Here is a 22,480-nt window from a genome sequence, read left to right as displayed (position 1 = left end):
TAAAATCAGTAACAAAAAGCTACCTGGAAATATTAACTATCTGGAACTTAAGCAGCACACTTGTGAATACCCTAGAGATCGTCATCGCTGAAGCGCAAGGCCCCAGGTGGCTTCTGCCTCCCTGGAGACTCTAGTAAAGAATCCGCCTGCAGTGCAGGACGCTCAGGTTCGATCCCTGGGTCAGGAAGACCCCTGGAGGAGGAAAAAGCAACCCCCTCCAGTTTCTTGCCTGGAGAATCCCATGGACAGAGGAGCCTGGTGGGCTACAGTCCGCGGGGTGCAGAGAGTCACGACTGAGTACCACCACCACCAAAAGATATCAAAATAATAAAAGCACAAGATATCAAAATTTGAAGCTAAACTGGTGCTTTGAGAGAAATTTATATCTTTAAAGTGCTTATATTAAAAATTTGTTTAGATTCAAGTTTGTAAATTAAGAAGACAGGAAAAGAGAAGCAAACTAATCCTAAAGAAAGGACATAATAGAGTGGACGTTAATGAAATGGTTCTTTAGAAAGTTCTATAAATGGTTAAACCTCTAGCTAGAATGAGGAAAAAGAGAAAAACATAAATTATCCATATCAAAAGTAAAAGGTGGGATGTAACCAGAGTTTACAGATACCAAAATCACTTTAAGGAAGTACAAATAATTCATGCCAATAAATTTGGTAACTTCAGAGAAATGGACAAACTCACTGACAATCACAAATTTTAAAACTGACATGAGAAGAGAACCTGAATTATTAGAGATATTTAAATTATAATTGAAAATCCTCCCTCCCCCATAAAATTTCTGGACTAGACTGCTTCACTGATGAATTTTATCAACCATTTAAGAAAAAACTGCACCAATCTTATGCACTTTTTCTTTCAGAAAGTAGAAGCGGAAATACTTCCAACTCATGAGGTCAGCTTTTCTTACCCTGTCCCCAAAGCAAAGACAATACAAGCAGAAAACAAAAACAAAAGAACACTACAGACCAATATTCATGAACAATGCCTCGCAATTCTTAACAAATGGTTTGTTTTCTTTGAGAAGTTGTACAGTTTTTGCTTTTATGCTTAGGCCTGTAATCTATTTCAGGTAAAATTTCACATCCAGTGTTAGTTTCTAATGACACCATGCTCTTCACTTTGCTAGACAGGCTGAATGTCCACAGCATCACATACTCCCAGAATAGCATTCGGCATCACTCTTCTCTAATTGTTCCTCCCCCTCTCACCCCAATTAGAATGCTCACTCTTCAGGGCAGATACCAAACCCAAGTCCTCTCTGAATCTCTCCTAGCACAATTCTTGCTTCAGAGCAGGTGCATAATAAACATTTGGGAGTCATGTTTGGTTCTCATCTCCCTCTTTTCTCTTTTCCACACCTGCTCTGCTAAAAAACTTTTAATTCCTGCCCATCCTTCTTTCTCAGTATCTCTTGAATTGTTTATTTTCACTAGTTTATCCCCCTACTTTAGTATATACAGGTTGTAACAGGCATCCTATCTTGAGATTCTTCTCTTCCACATCCATCTCCAAACCACTGTGAGGTCAATCCTCCCTAAGAGGCTCTGCCATGCTTTTGTTTGATAAACTTTACTGAATAAAGTTTAAACACTTTAGCTTGGCACTCAAGACACTCTGTAGCCTGGTTTCAACTCTTTTCTCTCAGACTTCTGCTACTCCGTACTCCCATATATGCCATTTTCTTCTGTGCAGAAGGACTGCAGTACCGCAGCTGCATGGCTGAGATTCTAACCATTTTCTGAGACACACTGCAGCGTTAGCTCCTGTGGGGAGTCTCCCCACCTGGCCTAGAGGGACACAGCACCTCCTTTCCTTTGCACTCTTATAGTGCTTAGGGAGACTGCTCCCTAGGTTTACAATAAAAGACCATTTACATACACTTCTAATCTTTCCTTTTAGACTCCTGGCTCTTAGAGGGCAGGACTGTGTTTTTGCATTCCACATGCTCCTAGGTCAGTATCTTTTCTATAGAAAGAAGTAAATGCATATTTCATATCTAAGGTACAGTGAAAACAGCAGAAGGCCCTTGTGGCAAACTGCATTCTCCAAAGAAACACTCCTCTCAGACACAGCCTTCTGACAGTGTGACTGACATTCTTCCCATTAAGAGATGGGGGCTTATGTTCCCTTTCATATCTAGATAGGCTATGATCTGTATGATTCTGAGACTAGGTCGTAAAAAGCAAAGCAGCTTTTATCTGGTTCTCTTTGGGATGTTCATTCCTAGATCTCAGGCATCACGCTGTGAGGAAGAGCAAGTAGCCTCAGGGAAAGGCCACGTGCAGGTGTTCCAGCTGGTGTCCCAAACAGCAGCGAGCATCAACCTCAGACGTGGGAGTGAGCAGTGAGCAAGCTTCAGGGGATCAGTCCTGCGTTGTCAGCTGAGGACCCCAACATCATGGAGCAGAGAAGTGCCATCCAGCTGTACCCTTTCTGAATTCCTGGCCCATAAAATCTGGGAGCGTAATAAAATGGTGCTTGTTTTATACCATGAACTTTGGGGCTGCACATCGATAGTTTAGTGCAACAGTCTTTTCATTTCTTTGTATCAGATACTACTAAAAAATTTTGTGTAAAAACTATATCAAACTAATGGAAAAATACTTTAACACTTTCACAGACCTGTATACCCTGAAAATGTATTAAGAAATCAGAAATCTCTAGAAGGTATGTGAATTTTATAAGTGATTTTTAGTATTACATTTCTCTTACCTTTTCAAACTTCAATTTCACTGGTTTAGGGTTGGTAGCAGTTACGGCTTCAGCAATTTCTTGCCCAATCTTAAAAGACTGCTCCTTAGTGGCTCCTTTCAGTAGCACAAACATACTAAGAGGATTAAAAATAGAGTAGGGTAATGAGGAAGTTGCAACAAATTCTCATCAATAATTATTTTCCTGCCTAATACTATAATACCAGGGAAAACCTTTCCCCCTTACTCTTCCTTATTAAGTTGCTTCCTATCTGAGCTTTCTTGTTTTATCACCCTTGCCTTGTGTACCCATGATGTATCTTGTTACAGATCCTGAAAGCATCTCATGTTTCTAGTTTAGCTACACAGAGACCGGTCAGTACAGCTGCCAAGAAGGTCCTAAGTCATTCCTATACATTTATGGCTTTTTATGACACACAGTTATGTCAGTCACAAAATAAAAGATGTGATTAGAAAGAAATGGAGAATTTACTTGTGATGTGGGAGAAAATTTCCTTTCAGAACCGCCCAACTAGGAAAAGAACACACATATATAAAACATGTTCACTGAAGAACAGTTAGCAAACAGCAAAAGGCACAAACAAGACAGCCACTTATGATCTCACTGTTCAAAGACACTAGAGAATCTGTGCATCTTTTGTGTACACCTGTACATCTTTTCTCATTTGGGGTCACAGGTTATAAAGTCTGATAACTTTCCCCTTTCATTTAATAGTGTACTATGAACATTGCCCACGTTTAATTCTTTTATATTATTTTAACAGTTCTGTATTTCAATGTATGGATACTGTCATTAATTTTTTTTCTAATATTTCATATGTAACAGTAAACAGTAAATTTTTTTCTAATATTTCACATGTAACAGTAAACAGTTTACAGTAAACATTTCCATGTTCTTAGAATAAACTCCTAAAAGTAGAATTTCCAGATAAATGGTATACACTAAAAGTATTTTCTGAAAGATAATGTGAAACTGAATTCCAGAAAGCATTTTTTTTTTTTGCAGAAAGCTATTTATGATGTATAATGCCACCAGTAGTATATACAGATACAATTTGCATATAATGAAATGAATGTACTGTAATTTTATAGTTTATGAATACTGACAAATGTTTAAGACTTGTGATGGGCTGAACTGTGTCCCTTAAAGTTCTATGTTGAAACCCTAACTCCCAGTATCTCAGAATGTGACTGTAATTGGAGACAGGGCCTTAAAAGAGACGATTAAGTTAAAATGTGGCTCTAATTTAGGTGGTTAGGGTGAGCCTAATCTGGTATCTTTGGAAGAGGAAACTAAACAAAGAAACACCAAGGCTGCACATGAACAGAGGAAAGGGCATGTGAGGACAGAGTAAGAGGTGGCAACCTGCAAGCCAAGCCGAGAGGCTTCAGGAGAAACCACACCTACTAATGCACGCTTCCATCCTGGACTTCAGTCGGAATTGTTAAGAGAGTAAATTTCTGTGTTTAAACCACCAGATCTGTGATAGCCCTAGAAAACTAACACATCTGTGTAACTCCCACCAGAATCAAGATACAAGACATTTTCATGACCCCATGGAATTCCCTTGTATTCCTTTGCAATAATTCTCCACTCCACTTTGGGTCCCAAGCAACACAACTTGCTTTCAGTTACTATAATTTTGCTTTTTCAAGAATTTTATATAATATACAAAGCTAATATACTTATGTTGGGATTCTTTTACTCAACATAATTTTGACATATACCCATATTGCTGAAGTAACACTAACTAGTTCCCTTTTAATGCTGAATAGTATTCCATTATATGGATATGTCACATTTGTTCATTCATCCATTGATGAACATTTGGACTGCAGTTTTGGACTATCAATAAAGCTACAATTAAGAGTTGCATCAGGGGTTTATGTGGACTGAAGCTTTCATTTCTCTTAGGTATATATCAAGAGTAGGACTGTTGAGTCATATGCTAAGCATATGACTAAGCATATGTTTTACTAAGCTAAGTCCTATGTTTTACTTTAGATGTAAATACCAAACTTAAAAAAAAATTATTATACTTAAAATGTTTAGATGCAATGATGGAGGAAAGTGTTTATACACACATTTCTAAGTTCTAGAACAGAGAAAACCAAGCTGTGGTAAATGAAATCAGGTAAATGGTTGCCTAGGGGTACGGGATGAAAATGAGGGACTGACTGCAGTGGGGCATGGCAGAACTTCAACAGGGACAGAATGTTCTGCATCTTGACTGGGGTGGCAGCTGATTACATGTGTCTATACACTTTGTGTGCTGAACTATATACACTGTGTACTTTGTTAAACAATATGTCTTTATAAAGCTAATAAAAAATTAAAGTTATAAATACATGTTAAAAATTATTACAATAATATAAATATTTGAGATTTTACCTAGCAGTGTTAGTAGGTTTACTTGAGTTCATCTATGCTCTTTTGGTCAGTTATAGTTGGAGGTAAGCTTCAAGAGAGTTGACCAGGATTAATGGGAGTTTTTGGTCACTTAACAGAATTAAGGTGACTAGCCTACAAAAGAGACTGTCTTAAAGGAGTGATTGTCATTTCACATGGGATGGAGAGTTGAGTGGGGTATTAGTCACCCAGGAGGCCTTTTCTCAGTTACACGCAGATTAATTTCCTGAGGGACTTTTTGCTGTCCTTCCCCAGCACCCTTCTGCTGCCCTCGACGTGTGTGTTGTCAAACGTCCTTCCCTATCCTGCCTGAGAACCACTATTAGAGAGAGCTTCAATAGCTGACGGAAGAAGGTCTGTCCCACTAAGGTGGGACAGATATTGTTGAGAACCACAATTATATCTGCTCTTGAGAAAGAAACACCCTTATGACAGACTAATTTTGATGCTATGGTAACCGATTTTCCTTAGCTAGACTCCAAGATTCATAAAATCAGCAGAAACTGGAGGGAGCCAATGGTCATTCATCATCATGTATAAGATGTGGTCTGATGATAGCCTGAGAGAGGCTAAAGTGATTTTTTGATGGCCATGCAATCAGGAGCATAGCTAGAAAGTGACTCCACATCTCACTCTTGAGAAAGAACTTTCCTTCCATCAAGCATTCATCTGTTATCCCTAGAGCAGTGCTTCTCACTATGGTATCACTACTGTCCTCTCCAAAAAAAAAGTTAAAAGTAAATTTAACAAGAGAAAGTAATTAATAAGGAATAAAATACTGTTGGGTACAGCTGATCTTTGTGGGGCCCAGATCCACCGTACTATCTAAGCGGTTTGCTCCTCAAGGACCGATTTGTACTCTGTTGGGGCAATGTTATTACTGTTGAGAATGCATGTCCTAGAGTAAATTGTCCTCATTCAGTATATTTCAGTAAGCATTACTGAATGAATCAGATGGTGAATGGTGATCAAAAGTTCTAATGATACTGCAAATACATTTCATTGATTAGAATCATAAAAAAATCTGTGATATCTGATGTAGTAGTCAAAGTTGCTCAGTCACGTCTGGCACTCTACGACCTCATGAACTGTACCCACCAGGCTCCTGTGTCCATGGAATTCTCCAGGCAAGAATACTGGGAATGGGTAGATATTCCCTTCTCCAGGGGATCTTCCTGACCCAGGGATCAAACCCAGGTCTCCTGCATTGCAGGCAGTCTCTTTACCATCTGAGCTCTAGGTCTTACTAGTTGGGCAATCTCAGACACACTTCTTACGCCAAGGGAACCTGCTCCTAAAGAGCACCTGAGAATGGGCCTCCTAGGGTTTTCTGCCACCCACATGGAAACTCTGACCCAAAAGTCCTCTTCCAGTCTGACATTCTGTGTTTTTTGATTTGTTTGATTTCCTAAAAATCTTAAAAGGCTCAACAACATAACTACAATCAGAATCATGCCAATTTCTGATTCTGGGTGCGTGTTGTCAACCACTGACGTTTATGACCCTGAATTAAATTCAGTAATTTAAAGTTTTTCTCCTCTTTCCTAATTATTTTGTGAGTCGCTCTGGAAAACTATGTCCCAGTAATTTTTATTTTGCTAGACCTCTCAGCAGAAGTAGTTTTACAGAGCAGTGAAATACTCAAAGTGAGGAGTGGCTTTTGATGGGGAACAGTAGAGACTATGGATAAATGGGGCCTGGATAACTTGAAACTATCCCCACCTGTTGATAATGAAATAGCTGCTATGTGAGGGCAAGGTCTTATTCAGCATGAATATGATTATGCTGATTTTATGTGCACTAAAAAACTGGAGAAGATTAAATGCTGTTTAAAGATTAGCTGGAAGCTATTTTCAGTGATTAGAAGCATTATTTCTGACAGGTCCACTGCACTGTAAAGTGATCAGATCTCCTGAGGCAAGTGCTCTTAGAATGATCACACTGTGACTTTAAGCCTTTAATATGAAAAGAAAATTTCAGACTCCAAGAAACTTGCATAAACCCTATATTCTAGAAAAATTTTAATAAGTCATATAAGTAGGATATTACATAAATAACTAGGCCCTGAAAAATATCAAAGTAAGCCAGGTTGAGGTTATTTTTAGGATTCAAAGGCAGTCCTATCCTTTGTCAGCTCATGGATGATGGGCTTTAGGAAGTCTGAGCCTCTGGAATCAATGCAAAAACTGTATTTACCTACATGAACTGTTTAGGTAAGAAGGGCAACAGATTTTGGGGCCCAGTGAAAAGTGAACCACTCATACCTTTGGCAACTGTCTTTCAAAAACAGTTTGATTATTTTAAGATATATATTTAAATTCAGAGACCAGCAGCTTTCTGAGGAATTCTTCACATGAAAAACTCTTTGTTTACACAGACTAGACTCCTGTATATACAGTTTTTACAGATCCCTATCTAAATACTTAGGGGTTCCCAGATGGCTCAGCAGTAAAGAATCCACCTGCCAATGTAGGAGATGTGGATTTGATCCCTGGGTTAGGAACATCCAGCCCTTGGAGAAGGAAATGGCAACCCACTCCAGTATTCTTGCCTGGAGACTCCTATGGACAGAGGAGCCTGGTGGGCCACAGTCCAGAGGGTCACAAAGAGTTGGACACAACTAACCCACCATCATATCTACATACTTGCTACCTGGAGAGATGCCATGGGAATCTTCACAGTCTTTGGCTCACAAAAACTGGAGAGAACGTAGATAGAATTCTGTTCTTAGGAAGGATTACCCTTAAGGCATTTCAAACACTGAAATGAATATCTGAAGAGATGCAAAAGGACAACTACAAAACAGAAAGTTCATTACCTGTCAGTATCACCATAGACAACCCTGGCACCCCATTTCTTGGTATCATTCACTAGTTTAATAGCTCGTTCCAAAGTTTCTCTGGCTTTGTGAACAATACTATCACCAACCTGTTGGTACAAACACATTGGAAAAAATTTCTTAATAGAGTTTAGTATAAGACAATAGACTTTAATGTATAATACTTAATTTTCATTACTGAATATTTCTAAAAATGAAACAAGGAGAAAAGAACACTGAAAAGAAAACAAAACAGTCACCAGTGCCATTCATTATTCCTTCTTCAAGTACGCAAGAAGAAAGTGGGGTGGTGAATAATTTAGAAGAAGAAACCAATCAACATACAGACTTGCCTGTGTGAGTGTATCAGTAAGTACAATGGACTGCACTGTATACAAGGATAGCTATATTTGATCCTAGAAGAATAAACCTTATTTATTCAAGGACTTTCTAATATGTATTTATGCCGGCAGGAGACCACACTATGTATATGCATGTGTGTGCATGTATATCTTTCAAAATTTTTCTGTTGGGAGTGTTACAATAATTTCTTTCAGTATCATTAAAGCACTCAAAGCCAAAGCCGGTGCACTGGGACAACCCTGAGGGATGGGATGGGGAGGGAGGCAAGGGGGGTTCAGGATGGGGAACACATGTACACCCATGGCTGATTCATGTCAATGTATGGCAAAAACCACTACAATATTGTAAAGTAATTAGCCTCCAATTAAAATCAATTAATTAAAAAAAGTTTATGCTGAACCTAAATCTCAGTGATTGGTTATACATAATTTTTATATTAATGCTGAATGCAAAGAGAAATGCATAATTATATGATGGAAAATACATCACAGTGTTCAATTTAAATCAGGTAAGCACATATATGTCTAACAAGTGTTCTTTCATTGGTGATTGGTGAGTTTTAACAACGATCATGGCATAAGCTGACAAAGCAAAAAAGATGGTGGATCTTGACAAATATGAGAAGCAAGCTAATTATATTTCATAGTTAAATAAATTAAGGAGGCTAGTATAGCACTGCTGCTTCATTTATTAAACTCATTAAAGTTAAAGGCTGGGGAAACTGCTGTTCAGCATAAATGGAACATTACTTTTTAAAGTTTTAAAGTAAGAATTATGCACTTTTGCAAATAGTATTTATAATGATCTTTCCCATTTTACTGTAAAATATGAATTATATGAACTAAATGCAGGACTGAGTAATAATTAAAAGGCTATTTAAAGATGTTTACAAAGGAAATATTAAGTATATGAACAAAGGAATAAATAAACTGATCACAGAAACTTAATTTGGTTTTTAAATTAAGATAATAAATCCTGTTGAGACCTTTTGTGCATTAGAAAACCTTGAGAATATGAACTACAACCTAATACATTAAAAGAATCAATCATGTCATCTAATTGAAATTCAAGTTTAAATAAAATATTCAATCTGTGTTTTGCCACTTTCACAAGATAAAAATATGTGATAGCAAATAGTTAAATGGGCAAGTCATCGAGAGTTAGAGTCAAATATGATTTTGAGATCTACACATACAAATCAATACACACATACACTGATCCTAATGTCTGCCTCCTGCCATCTACTCTGACCCATTTAAACTACACCTGGAAGAGTCAGAACTCTTGCAGCTGGCCCTGAGGTCCATGCACTGTGAAGGATTCGGGCAGAAGAGGGAGGGGCACCGCTGAGCACTGGGGGAGAAGAAAGGAGTGGGAATTACATTAAAACTGATTCTGTTACTTTGTACAACAGTTCCTAATAAAAAACATTATAGGGCTAAGAGAATGGATTTAAAAAGAAGAAAAATTAATTGGTTTCACAATTTAGGCAATGGCTGGGATCCTGAAAAGTCATAATAAGAAAAATATTTAAAGTAAAAATTCTCTGAAAAGAATGCTGGTAAGGATGTGGAGAAAAGGGAACCCTTGTGCACTGTTGGTGGAAATGTAAATTGGTGCAGCCACTATAGAAAACAGTATGGAGGTTCTTCCAAAAATTGGAAGTAGAACCACCATGTGATCCAGCAATTCCACCTCTGGGTATTTATCTGAAGGAAAAAACTCTTAACTGGAAAAGATACCTACATCCCCATGTTCACTGCAGTGTTATTTACAACAACCAAGACATGGAAACAAGCTAAGTGTCCGTGATGGATGAATGGAAAACGAAAATGTAGTTTATATACAATGAAATATTACTTATCTATACAAAAGAAGGTAATCTTGCCATTTGCAGCAACATGGATGGGCGTTGAGAGTTTTATGCTTAGTATTTTAACGTTTCCTTCTGTATTGGGATATAGCTGATTAATAATGTTGTGACAGTTTCAGGTGAACAGCCAAGGGACCAGCGATACATATACATGTATCCATTCTTCCCCAAACTACCCTCCCATCCAGGCTGCCACATAACATTGAGTAGAGTTCCATATACTATACAGTAGGTCCTTGCTGGTTATTCATTTTAAATATAGCAGTGTGTGCATGACCATCCCAAACTTACTAATCCCTTCCCCTGGCAACTATAAAAGTTCCTTTTCTAGTGAGTCTCTTTCTGTCTTGTATGTAAGTTCATTTGTATCATTCTTTTTAGATTCCAAATATAAAGGATGTCATACAATATTTCTCCTGTCTGACTTATTTCACTCAGTATGACACCCTCTACATTCATCCATGTTGCTCTAAATGAAATTATTTCACTTTTTTTAATGGCTGAGTAATATTCCATAGTATATAAGTGCCACATCTTTTTTATCCATTCCTCTGCCAATGGACAGTTATGTTGCATCCATGTCTTGGCTATTGTAAACAGTGCCACAATGCACATTGGCATGCATGTATCCTTTCAGATCAAGCTTAGATGCATTCAATCTATAAATTTCCTTCTAAGTACTGTTTCTGCTGATCTCCACAAACTGATAAGTTCTATTTTCATTTAGTTCAAAATAATTAAAAATTTCTTGAGATTTCTTTCCTTTGACCCATGTATTATTTAGAAATCGTCTATTTAATCTCTAAATATTTGGGGAATTTTCCAGCTATCTTTCTGTTATTGATCTCTGCTGCTGCTGCTAAGTCGCTTCAGTCGTGTCCGTCTCTGTGCAACCCCATAAACGGCAGCCCACCAGGCTCCCCTGTCCCTGGGATTCTCCAGGCAAGAACACTGGAGTGGGTTGCCATTTCCTTCTCCAATGCATGAAAGTGAAAAGTCAAAGTAAAGTCGCCCAGTCGTGTCCGACTCTTCGCGACCCCATGGACTGCAGCCTACCAGGCTCCTCCGTCCATGGGATTTTCCAGGCAAGAGTACTGGAGTGGGGTGCCATCGCCTTCCCCTTATTGATCTCTAGTTTAATTCAATTATGATCTGAAAGCAGAATACACTATATAATCGATTCTTTTAAAGTTATTAAGGTATATTTCATGGCCCAGAATGTGGTCTATCTTGCATGTTCCTTGTGAGCTTGAAAAGAATATGTATTCAACTGTTTTTGGATGAAGTAGTCTGTAAATGCCCTTTTATTGTGTTGTTGAGTTAAACTATGCTCTTCCTGATTTTCTTTATTTTCTATGTTGCCTTTGCCTTGTTCCTATTTTTAATTTCCACTCTTTTACTGCTTTTTTGATTTTGACTATTTTATATTACACATTAGTTATATTTCTTTTTTAAAAACTTTTTATGGTGGCTGCCCAAAATCCTGCAATATTTATATTTACTTTCAATACACCATTTTCAAAACCCACTAAACCACTTCACAGGTAGTGTGGGTACTTTAAAATGAAAGAATCCTAATCTGTTCCTCCCAGTCCTTGTACCATTTGTCATTCATTTTAGTTATACAAATGTACATATATAAAAACACATCTAACCAAATACTTTTTTGCTATTATTATTTTGAACAGACTGTTACCTGTCAGATCAATTAAGAGAAGTAAAAGCGCTTCTTTTACTTTTACTTATTCCTTCTCTGATGCTCTTCCATTCGTCTGTGGATCTAGGTTTCTGACCTATTGTCACTTTCCTTCTCTCTGAAGAACTTCTTTTAACCAAATCTTGCAAGGCAGGTCTATGCCAACAAATTCCCTCAAGTTTTATATGTCTGAGAAATCTTAATTTCTCCTTCACTTTTGAATGATAATTTTGTACGGTATATTTTATTCCATTTTCTTCTTGCCTGGATGGTTTCTGAGGAAAAGTTGCATATAATTCTTACCTTTGCTTCTCTATAAGCAAGGTGGTTTTTACCCTTTGGCTTCTTTGAGGACTTTTAACTTATTGTTGATTTTCTGCAGTAGGAAAATGATGTCCTTGGGTTTAGGGCTTTTTTATTTTATTTTTTTGCATTTATTCTGTTTGGTGTTCTCTGAATTTCCTGGATCTGTAGTTTGGTGTTTGACAATTTGCTCCTATTGTTCTTCAGTTGCTAAATCATGTCAGACTCTTTGCGACCCCATGGACTGCAGCATACCAGGTTTCCCTGTCCTTTACTATCTCCTAGAGTTTGCTCAAATTCATGGTCTTTTGAGTTTGTGATATATTTAACCATCTCATCCTATGCCTCCCTCTTCTCCTTCCGCCTTCAATCTTTCTCAGCATCAGGGTCTTTTCCAATGAGTCAGCTCTTTGCACCAGGTGGCCAAATTATCGAAGCTTCAGCTTCAGCATCAGTCCTTCAATGAATATTCAAGGTTGATTTCCTTTAGGACTGACTGGTTTGATCTCCCTGCTGTCCAAAGGACTCTAAAGAGTCTTCTTCAGCATCACAGTTAGAAAGCATCAATTCTTCAGCACTTCTTAATGGTCAAACTTTAACATCCGTACGTGACTATACCTGACTACTGGAAAAACCATAGCTTTGACTATACAGACCTTTGTCAGCAAAGTGATGTCTCTGCCTTTTAATACGCTAAGTTTGTCATAGCTTTCCTTCCAAGGAGCAAGTGGATGTCTGACATTAATTAGGGGAAGTTCTCAGTCATTATTGTTCCAGTATTTCTTCTTTCTTTCTGGAATTTTTATTACATATATATCACACTTTCTGTAGTTGTCCTATAGTATTAGGACATCTTTTCCTTTCTTCTTTTCAGTTTTAGCAGTTTCTACCAAGAGTTCTTCAAGCTCAGCGATTCTTTTCTTAGCCATGTTCAGTGCAGTAGTCAGAGGCATTTTTCATTTCTTTTATAGTATTTTTGATTTCTAGCACTTCTTTTTAATTCTTTCTTAGAATTTCCACCTCTTTGCTTATATTGCCCATCTGTTCTTGCATGCTGTCTATTTTAGCCATTGGAGGGAGTTCTTAGCATCCTAACCATAGTTTTAAATTTGCAGTCTGATAGTTCCAATACCCCTTCCCTATCTGAGTCTGGTCCTGATGCTGTCTTTGTTTCTTCTGTGTTTTTTGGCTTTTAGTATGTCTTGCAATTCTTTTTGACAGCCAGACATGATGTACTGGGTAAAAGGAACTGCTATAAACAGGCCTTTAGTAATGTGGAAAAGGTGTTGGGGAGAGAAGGATGTGCTCTTTAGTCCTAAGAGTAGGTCTCAATTTTTCAGTGAACCTGTGCCTCTGGACTATAGACTTCATAAATAATTTTCAATTTTTTACCCCACTTTGGTGAGACAGGATGACTAGAACAGGCCAGAGTTATTTTTCTTCCATGTAGAAGGTTAGAGCAGTTGGAGTTGGGTATTTCTCTTTTCCCAGGTCAGTTAGGCTCTGATGAAACTCCAACAGCTTGGGCTCTGGTTAAATAGTTTCTCCTGAGGGCAGACTCTGTTAAACACAGAACACTCTAGTGTATTTCAGAATGGTTCTTTTCCCCTCTCTGTGCCAGAAGCACAAGGACATTTTTCACTGACATTCCCCGTGAAAACCTGGCTCAGCTCCTAGAGGTAAAATTCACCAGAACTGTGGGGACCCTGATGACTGGGTCCCTTGGGGTTTTTTCTCTCTCAGAGTTGTTCACCCTGAGCCTCCAGCAATTCATCAGTTATGGTTCTGTTTTCCCTACCGTGGCACTGGTTCTCAGACTTGTGCTCTTGGATTATGCTCTGGTAAGCTGTGAGTCTCTGTATTCACCTGTTGGGCCTCTTCAGCTGGGGGGACAAGTACCAGTTTACCCTGTGACTTCGCCTCTCCAACAGATCTAAGAGGAGTTGTTGACTTTTCCATTTGTTTGGCTTACTTGGTGGGAGGACAGAGTGGAGACTTTGAGTTTCTTACATGCTGGACATATAGCCAGAAGTTCCTTGCACAAGTTTTTGGAGTTTACTTTGCCTACTGTGAGCTGTCTGGGGACTTTATATTCTTCCACTGCTTTTCCTTTGCTGAACTACTGCAAATATGGCATACCACAATGCTCTAGCCTTCATCTGGCCTGAAAAGTTCATCAACCAAAAAGAACACTCTGTTCTTTTCTCAAGTAGTGAATTATTGTGTTACTCTGTCATACTACTTTGTATTTATGTCAAATTAACACCCTAACTTAGTAAATAATAAGAAATTAGTCTTTTTAATGAAGAGTGTCTTAATTGATGCTTTTGAACTGTGGTGTTGGAAAGACTCTTGAGAGTCCCTTGGACTGCAAGGAGATCCAACCAATCCATCCTAAAGGAAATCAGTCCTGAATATTCACTGGAAGAACTGATGTTAAAACTGAAACTCCAATACTTTGGCCACCTGATACGAAGAAATGACTCATTTGAAAAGACCCTGATGGTGGGAAAGATTGAAGGCAGGAAGAGAAGGGGACAAAGAAGGATGAGATGGTTGGACTGCATCACTGACTCAAGGGAGATGAATCTGAGTAAACTCTGGGAGTTGGTGATGGACAGGGAGGCCTGGTGTGCTTCAGTCCATGGGGTCACAAAGAGTCAGACACAACTGAGCGACTGAACTGAACTACTGCAGAAGAAAGGTTTTACTTCATACTAATATAAATACTAGTATACTAGTAAATATAGAATGACTTTTTTTTTGGATATTTAGAGAAGACAAATGAACTTGCCTCAAATCTCTATCAATACATTAAAAGGAATTATCTAGTACCAGTGTTACTGTGAACAGTGCTGTAACGGTGGCACGGAAGCCTCATGCCAATAACTGGTTATGATATGGTCATCTAGATTATGCAGAAATGTGTATGCTAATTTCTAAAATCACCATTAAACAGAGTGCTCATAGAGAAAACCCACAAATCCCTAAGAAGATGTATGTATATAAGCCCTGGTTTAAGAAAAACTGATACTATGTCATGGAAATGAAACACTTTAGTCTAAAGTTTCAAACCAAAATGCTTCAATGAACAGGTAGTCATTTAATGCTGCTTTAGTCTCTTTTAAAAAAACTATAGACTTGTATCACTTACCTCAATGCATGGCATTCTCCCAGAAAAATTAGCAGCTGTATAGCCAAATGTGACATTTGCTATCAGCTTAAGTCCTAGCTGACGTGCATCAAGCATTCGTGAAAGGGCTCTGTCCTGCTTGTAAGCCTTCATCGACCGCTTCACCATGAGTCTAGTCTTCAAAATCTCTTCAAGCATTCTTGGTAGCACACCCTTTCTTACTGAAGGCTATCATAAAGGAAAAAAAAGAATGTTTAGATCCCATAAATATTATAGATTTAGATAATTAAGAAGGAAGCACAAAGTATAACAATGGCCAACTGTCATGAGTTGAAACAACAATAAGAGTGGCCACAAGACCAGTGGCCGTCAATATAAAATCATCACATTTTCTTTCTTTTGAAGAGGGCTTTTCTCCTAAAAGTTTCCTATAATGTTTATAAATCTACTGTAGCACTACTATGTGAGTTCAGAGACCTCCAGGAAGGAGGATGCCAACTAGTACGTAAAAGATCATACGCGTTCAGAAGGAAATTTTGTCAAAACTTTGATCCAAACCCCCACTCTTTCAGAAAGACACACGGGATTTGCATCACTCATAACAGACCTCAGTTTTAAAAGATCTCATCCTAGTGACCCCACACAGTGATCTGCATGGAACTCCATTTATCTACCTTGGAAGAATGATGAGCTGGGTTGACTCTGCTGACATTCAAACCTGCAGTTCCAGGGACTCTAGGTATTTCAAATCTGATGCTTAGACCACTAAGCCATCCCCTCCGGCCTATATTTATTAGCAATCTGGAAGAGGGGATGAATAGTGAGGTGATAAAATTTGTTGACGCCAAAAAGAAAAATCATTTGTATTAATCAAGACTAGGGAGAATTTACGAGAACTCCACTAGGAATGAAAATCACAAAACAGTATTAACTTTGAAGATGATTCACAGACACGTGCAAGGTAATGCATGTCAGACTGAACAATTAAAATCTCAGGGATAGTATAATCACACTCCTGAATACTAAAAAAAATAAAATAAAATAAAAATCTAACTTTCATTAAGTTTTACACATTGGGTCAAAATGTAGATGCAAGTTCTTATAATGCTGTTAAACGGAGATAAAATAATAAGCTACTAGATATGTGGCAATGAAAACAAATTCTAACCTCTAATTCATTCTGTGTACCTTTTGAAGCAGCCATGCTTATGTTAAGATATGAAGTGTTATTATGTTAAAATGTAACATTTTCCAAAATGGAATATATCATGAACTCTTGTGGTAAAATTTTTCCCAATATCTAAATGGCTAATTTTAGGGTACTCTTTAAATACAGCATCCTTGGATTGGTAGAGAATGATGCTACTTTTGCTAAGTACACCAGAATGAATTTGAGGGCTAGTGGGGTCCATGCTACCACCAACAACCACTCTACTGTCCCATGATTCTTACAGATTCACTGCTAAGGAAATAGAAAAGAAAGGAATGAAGTTGGCATATGAGAGGCAGTATAATCTTCTCCTAGATCTCTTTCTATTTGCCTTTGATTTATTCACTTATGAGGCTTTTTAGTCTCTTTTTGAGGGGAGACAGAGAGAGAAAAAAGGACTCGATTAAGTCTGGGTATCTTCTTAAAAATATAATCAATAAATATATTAGAATATCATTTCTAAGACAGTCTTAATTGAAAATATATAGAATTAGTAAAGTGTATGCATTAAAGCAGTTGTAATCTTTGTAAGTTAACACTGTTGTGGTCATCACGTAGCTATCTAAGTCTACCAGATTCTAATAGAGGGCAGGAGGTATATATGCAATCTATTTCTTGCAATAGTTCATTAAAAAACTAAAATCTAACAAAAGATTTTAAACCTAAATTATGCAAAATAAGATTATTAAAAAAATGATTTTAAAAATTTCTTAGAAGATTCCTTGTATCTTTGATATTTTTGAGATATTGAAGTAGCTTTTTTTTTTTTTTTGTATTATATGCCAACAACATCTAGACCATTAGCTCTCCAAAGGTTAAATCACAGTTGATATCTTTCATTTATATGAGATTATTACCTTGACAAAAGCTATTCCATTGGGGGACACTGTGATATCATGCCTAATTTGGTAAAGTAAATCTGGAGGTACTCTTAGAGAGGTACAGCCAAATTTGAACTCATCATACCTGTTAAGGAAAAAAAAAAAAATTAAGCAAATACTTTCTCAAATCATAAAACAGAGACTCTGGGCAACTTTAGGAATCTTTCTAATTCTATTGGAAATTAATTTTTAAACATCTAAACATGAATTCATATACTTAGTAATGTTTATTTGTTTAGCTACCAAAAAGCAGCTCTTCAAATACAGTTTATTAAAAGAAACATTTCTTAAATGGCACTATTCTAAAACATATGGGAAAGATCTATACTAAAATACCAGATTTCATCTCAACATAGGACTACCTTACACTAAATTACCTAAAGAAAAATTTAAACCTTAAATAAAAAGACTGTAAGGGCTTCCCTAATAGCTCTGTTGATAAAGAATCTGCCTGCAATGTAGGAGACACCAGTTCAATTCCTGAGTCGGGACGATCCACTGGAGAAGGGATAGGCTGCCTACTCCAGTATTCTTGGGCTTCCCTTGTGGCTCAGCTCGTAAAGAATCCGCCTGCAATGTGGGAGACCTGGGTTTGATCCCTAGGTTGGAAAGATCCCCTGGAGAAGGGAAAAGCTACCCACTCTAGCATTCTGGCCTGGAGAATTCCATGGACTATAGTCCATGTGGTCACAAACAGTCGGAGACGACTGAACAACTTTCACTTTCAAAAAGACTGTAAACAACTTTTCCAAATTCCTATTCTTATTAAAAAGACAGAATTACTGATACAGTTCCCATAAAAGCTTTCTATAAGCAGTGAATATACTTTAGACTAAAACTATAACACTTGGTTTTAATTACACAAAAATGTTATAAAGGAAGGCCATTTCTTATGAGAAAAAATTTGGTTGACATGAATAAAATCTAACATTTGGCAATTTAACTTTTTAAAAGAAAACTATTTCTAAGAAAAGTCAAGAGGAAGTCACAGATAAACTTGTAAGATCATAATCCTCAAACTGTTCCACTGAAAAGTGATTTATACCAATAAATTTTATATAATTCTTATTCAACAGAAGGTAAGCAAGATATAACAAATATAACAAAGATTATATTTACCAAGATATAACAAATATGTCTTATTTAACAGATATACGTGAAGAGTGAAAACAGATAAATTGCAAGGCTGATCGTATTTACAGTCTTGTTCACATGAGTTACCTATCCATGATGCTGAATTAGTCATACAATGACCCACATACACACATACACACAACTACAAAGAGCGGACTAGCTGTATTACAGCCCATTCCTCCTGCTCAGGAGGGTAGTCTCATATGCAAAGAGACACTCAAAGACAGTCTTGTTTAGTAAGAAGTATGATGTATAACAAAATAATTGTGAATATGAAAACAACTTACTTCCCCAAGTTTTCCACATGACCGAGGCAGGTGGAGAAACAGTAGTTGTATGCAATCACAATAGAAGGATACAGTGACTGGAAATCCAAGACGAGAACAGAGTTGCTGTAGAAGCGAGACTCGGGCTCCATGATCAGGGGCACGCACTGCGGGGCTCTCATCTGCGATCTCTGCTGTACGCTGGGTGTCACAGGAATGTAGTTCATCGGCTTAGCGATACGCAACATCATTGACTCCACACGGTACTGCAGGCAGAGAGGCGGAAGGAAGGGGAGAAGATGAGGCTTAAGAACAAATACACTGGTCTTCTGAATATGTCGAGAGTCATGTGGGAGATGTTCTGTTCTTCAGAATACAGCTGCATGACTTTCTCACACCACAGTTACGTAGTATTGGTTATTTAATCAGCTTTTATAACTTTTATAAAAACTGTCAAATAAAAATGTCAAAAAAAATATGTCAAATAACTTATACAGTAAGTCAATTTTAAAAAGACAGAATTACATTTCTTTTAAGATTTAAAAATAGCTATATGATAATAAAAGATGTAGAAGAGACAGCTGTACAATGTAACAATTTCATTAAAAAAGCTGGCTAATAATCTTTCAAGAATTTATTTGGGAAAACTAGAGGATGGCAATCAGGAGACTTGAGATGGATAAATGTTATCTCAATTTCCCAAGAAGGAAACACAAGGATTCCAAAATGGAAAGACAGGTTAATAATGGTCCGTCACAAAAATTAATCAAGCAATTATTGATCATTTATAGTAACAGCTATAAAGTGGGCAGTCTGTAGTTTGGGGGAGGGGGAAGCACTCACAAGAATCAGTATAGGTTCCCTGAAATGTTCTCCTATGGTTTTAAGGTATCTCTCTGCCTTTTATTATAAGCCAGCTCAAATAGGCTTTGAAACTCATGGGAGTATAAATAAGTAAAATCAATATAAAGCAATAAAATAAAATACAGCAACAAGTAATGCTAAAGTAATTAGAGCTCTAGGTTTGCTATATTTACTGAATTGGTACACTGGGGAAATGTTATAGACATAAAATAATTAAAATAAAAGATTTTATGAGGTTAAGGAATCTGAGTGATTTAATACAGTATGCCAGATGGCTTAGCACAGTGTTTATTTAACATAATAAAAGTATTCAAATAAATATTTGTTGAATAAAAGCAGGAAACCATTTCAGCAAGACATTTAAACAAAATCTTTCATTATATCCTTGGGAATCTAATTAGAGTGATAGAGTTAAATGGCTTCTAAGATCCCATTTTTCTTTAACATTTAAAAAAAAGTGATACAGCCCCACTTATATTGATTCCCAAATCCTCCTTCCTTTTTTTTTTTTTTTTAAATATTAGTTATCTGTTGGAAGTTTTGGAACTCTCAAAAGTAGAACTGTATAACAAAAGAGGTAGACTTTCTTTGCTGCTTCTCCAGTTCTAAGCAGCTTTCAAAGCATCCCTAATCACAATGACAGTATTTAGGAACATAATATCATCCTCAAGGGCACAGCCATTTATTTTTTTAGTACCATGTAAAACTCAGTAGTGGTCAAAAAGCTGGTATGGAGAGAAAATAAAAAGCCAAAGCTATTAAGTGAAATTAAGCTTTTCTAGAAAACAAAATGACAGGATTTGATTAACCAGCTACATATTAGTTGGTACCAGACACAAAGTTAAAAAAATCAGATCATCTCAACATCTCCAAAGTATATCATTCACACAGAACTTTCAAGTGTGTAAGAAAATTGATTTCCTACCTGTGAACCCCTTGTCAGTACATGTAAAAACTGAATGCCAAAAAGTCTGGCCATTTCACTGGTTTTCCCAATTAGGTCCAGCTGTTCTAACATTTGGAGATTTCCACGGACACGGCTAATATAATGATCAACCATTTTCCATCTGTTAAAAGAGAATCCAAGATATGAACATTTGGGAAAAATTTGGGTATTTGAAACTAGTACATTTTCATTATGCCGAAAACTACCTATTAAAAGTGAAGTTATTTTAGAAGGGAGTCATGATGGAGTCTTTAGCAAAATATGTTAAGAGTAGATAAAGATTAGAAAATTGCAGATATTTCAAGGGCATAAAACCTAGTGGAAATATATAAAGTTCAAAACAGTACTTGTGATAAGGTGATAAGATTAATTATTTTCAATATTTTGCTTGATCTTACTCTGTTTTTGCATTGGCAAGCAGTTAACACTCTCTTAGATGCCACTGCTGATGATGCAATAATTACATAATTATAATTATTTTATCTATAGGCTTTTAAAGAACATGGAAGCTTTGAGTCATCACTGTTAATACCAGTCTCAAATAAAAGTATGCACTGGAGTCTTACGGGAAGAAATGGTAATTTGATTGGTGGAGATTTAGAAAAATCAGGAAAATAATTTTAATGAGACCACACATAAGGTAAACAAATATGTCATATCAGTATTTCCTGTGAAAACTTAAACCTTGACTTAAACCTTGAAAACCTCTTTACCCTACCTTTTTATAAATAAGCAAATAATAGGGCTTCCCTGGTGGCCAGTGGTAAAGAAGCCACCTGCCAATGCAGGAGACACAGGTTTGATCCTTGGGTTCAGGAAGATCCTACATGCCGTGAGCAACCAAGCCCAAGTACCACAACTACTGAGCCTGTACTCCAGAGCCCATGAGCTGCAACTATTGAGTCCATGAGCTGCAACTACTGAAGCCTGCGCACCCTAGAGTCCGTGCTCCACAACAAGAGAAGACACCACAGTGAGAAGCCTGTGCATGGCAACTAGAGAGTAGCCCCCTCTTGCCACAACTAGAGAAAGCCTGTGCAGCAATGAGGACCCAGTGCAGCCAAAAAAAGCAAACAACAAAAACCTTCACCAAAGTTATGAAAGAAGTTTTGATTTTAGTATTATTAGACTATAAAAATGACTCAAAGATATACGATAAAGAATAAAACCTATTCATTTAAAGAATATTAAGTTTCAAATATATTGTAACTTTTAATTATGTGGTTTTTGAAACAAGATAGTCATATAATAGTTCAATAAAATTATTTAAAAAACTGTTCCTAAGACACATGATTAATCCATACAAAAAATAAGAAAATGAACTTGAAAAGAAAAAAAAAGAAATCACCCTATAATTAAAAAGATAATAAAAGTGTTAGTGAGGATGTAGAAAAATTATAACCCTCACACACTGCAGTGGGAATGTAAAATACTGCAGTTGCACTGGAAACAGTCTGGCAATTCCTCAAATTGTTAAAAACAGAGATTTAACAGAGTATAATTGACCAATTCCACTTGTAAGGATATGTCCAAGAGGAATGGAAATATTCACTTACACCAAAACTTGTACAAATATTCATAACAGCATTTGCAAAATAGCCAAAATGTGCAAATAACTCAGGTGTCCATCAACTAATGAATGAGTAAGTAAAATGTGGTTTATACCCACACAATGGGATATTATTTAGTAAAAAAGGAAGTATTAACACATGCTACAACATGAATGCATCTGGACTGTATATTCTGAAAGAGGCCAGTCACAAAAGGCAATATACTGTATGATTCCACTTATATGAAAGGTCCAGAACAGGCAAATTTATGGAGACAGAAAGTAAATTAGTGGTTGCTTAAAATGGG

The 22,480-nt window shown here is 36.9% G+C and overlaps 1 protein-coding gene across 3 annotated transcripts in view; it reads right to left on the bottom strand.

The window, feature by feature from the left end:
• The window catches only part of REV3L (REV3 like, DNA directed polymerase zeta catalytic subunit), a 175,499-nt gene that overhangs the window by 11,738 nt on the left and 141,281 nt on the right, over window positions 1-22,480 (bottom strand). For all 3 annotated transcript variants that reach the window (XM_065911638.1, XM_065911639.1, XM_065911640.1), the window contains 6 exons: window positions 20,603-20,744; window positions 18,835-19,079; window positions 17,390-17,498; window positions 15,344-15,550; window positions 7,955-8,064; window positions 2,728-2,842 (listed from right to left, as the gene is read on the bottom strand). In XM_065911638.1, coding sequence (XP_065767710.1) covers window positions 2,728-2,842; window positions 7,955-8,064; window positions 15,344-15,550; window positions 17,390-17,498; window positions 18,835-19,079; window positions 20,603-20,744 — 928 coding nt within the window. The remainder of the gene's footprint in view (window positions 1-2,727; window positions 2,843-7,954; window positions 8,065-15,343; window positions 15,551-17,389; window positions 17,499-18,834; window positions 19,080-20,602; window positions 20,745-22,480) is intronic.

This window comes from Muntiacus reevesi, chromosome 19, assembly GCF_963930625.1.
Source record: "Muntiacus reevesi chromosome 19, mMunRee1.1, whole genome shotgun sequence".
Lineage (NCBI taxonomy): Eukaryota > Metazoa > Chordata > Mammalia > Artiodactyla > Cervidae > Muntiacus > Muntiacus reevesi.
Note: the sequence above shows the minus strand (reverse complement) of the source record. Positions and strands in the feature narration are given on the sequence as shown.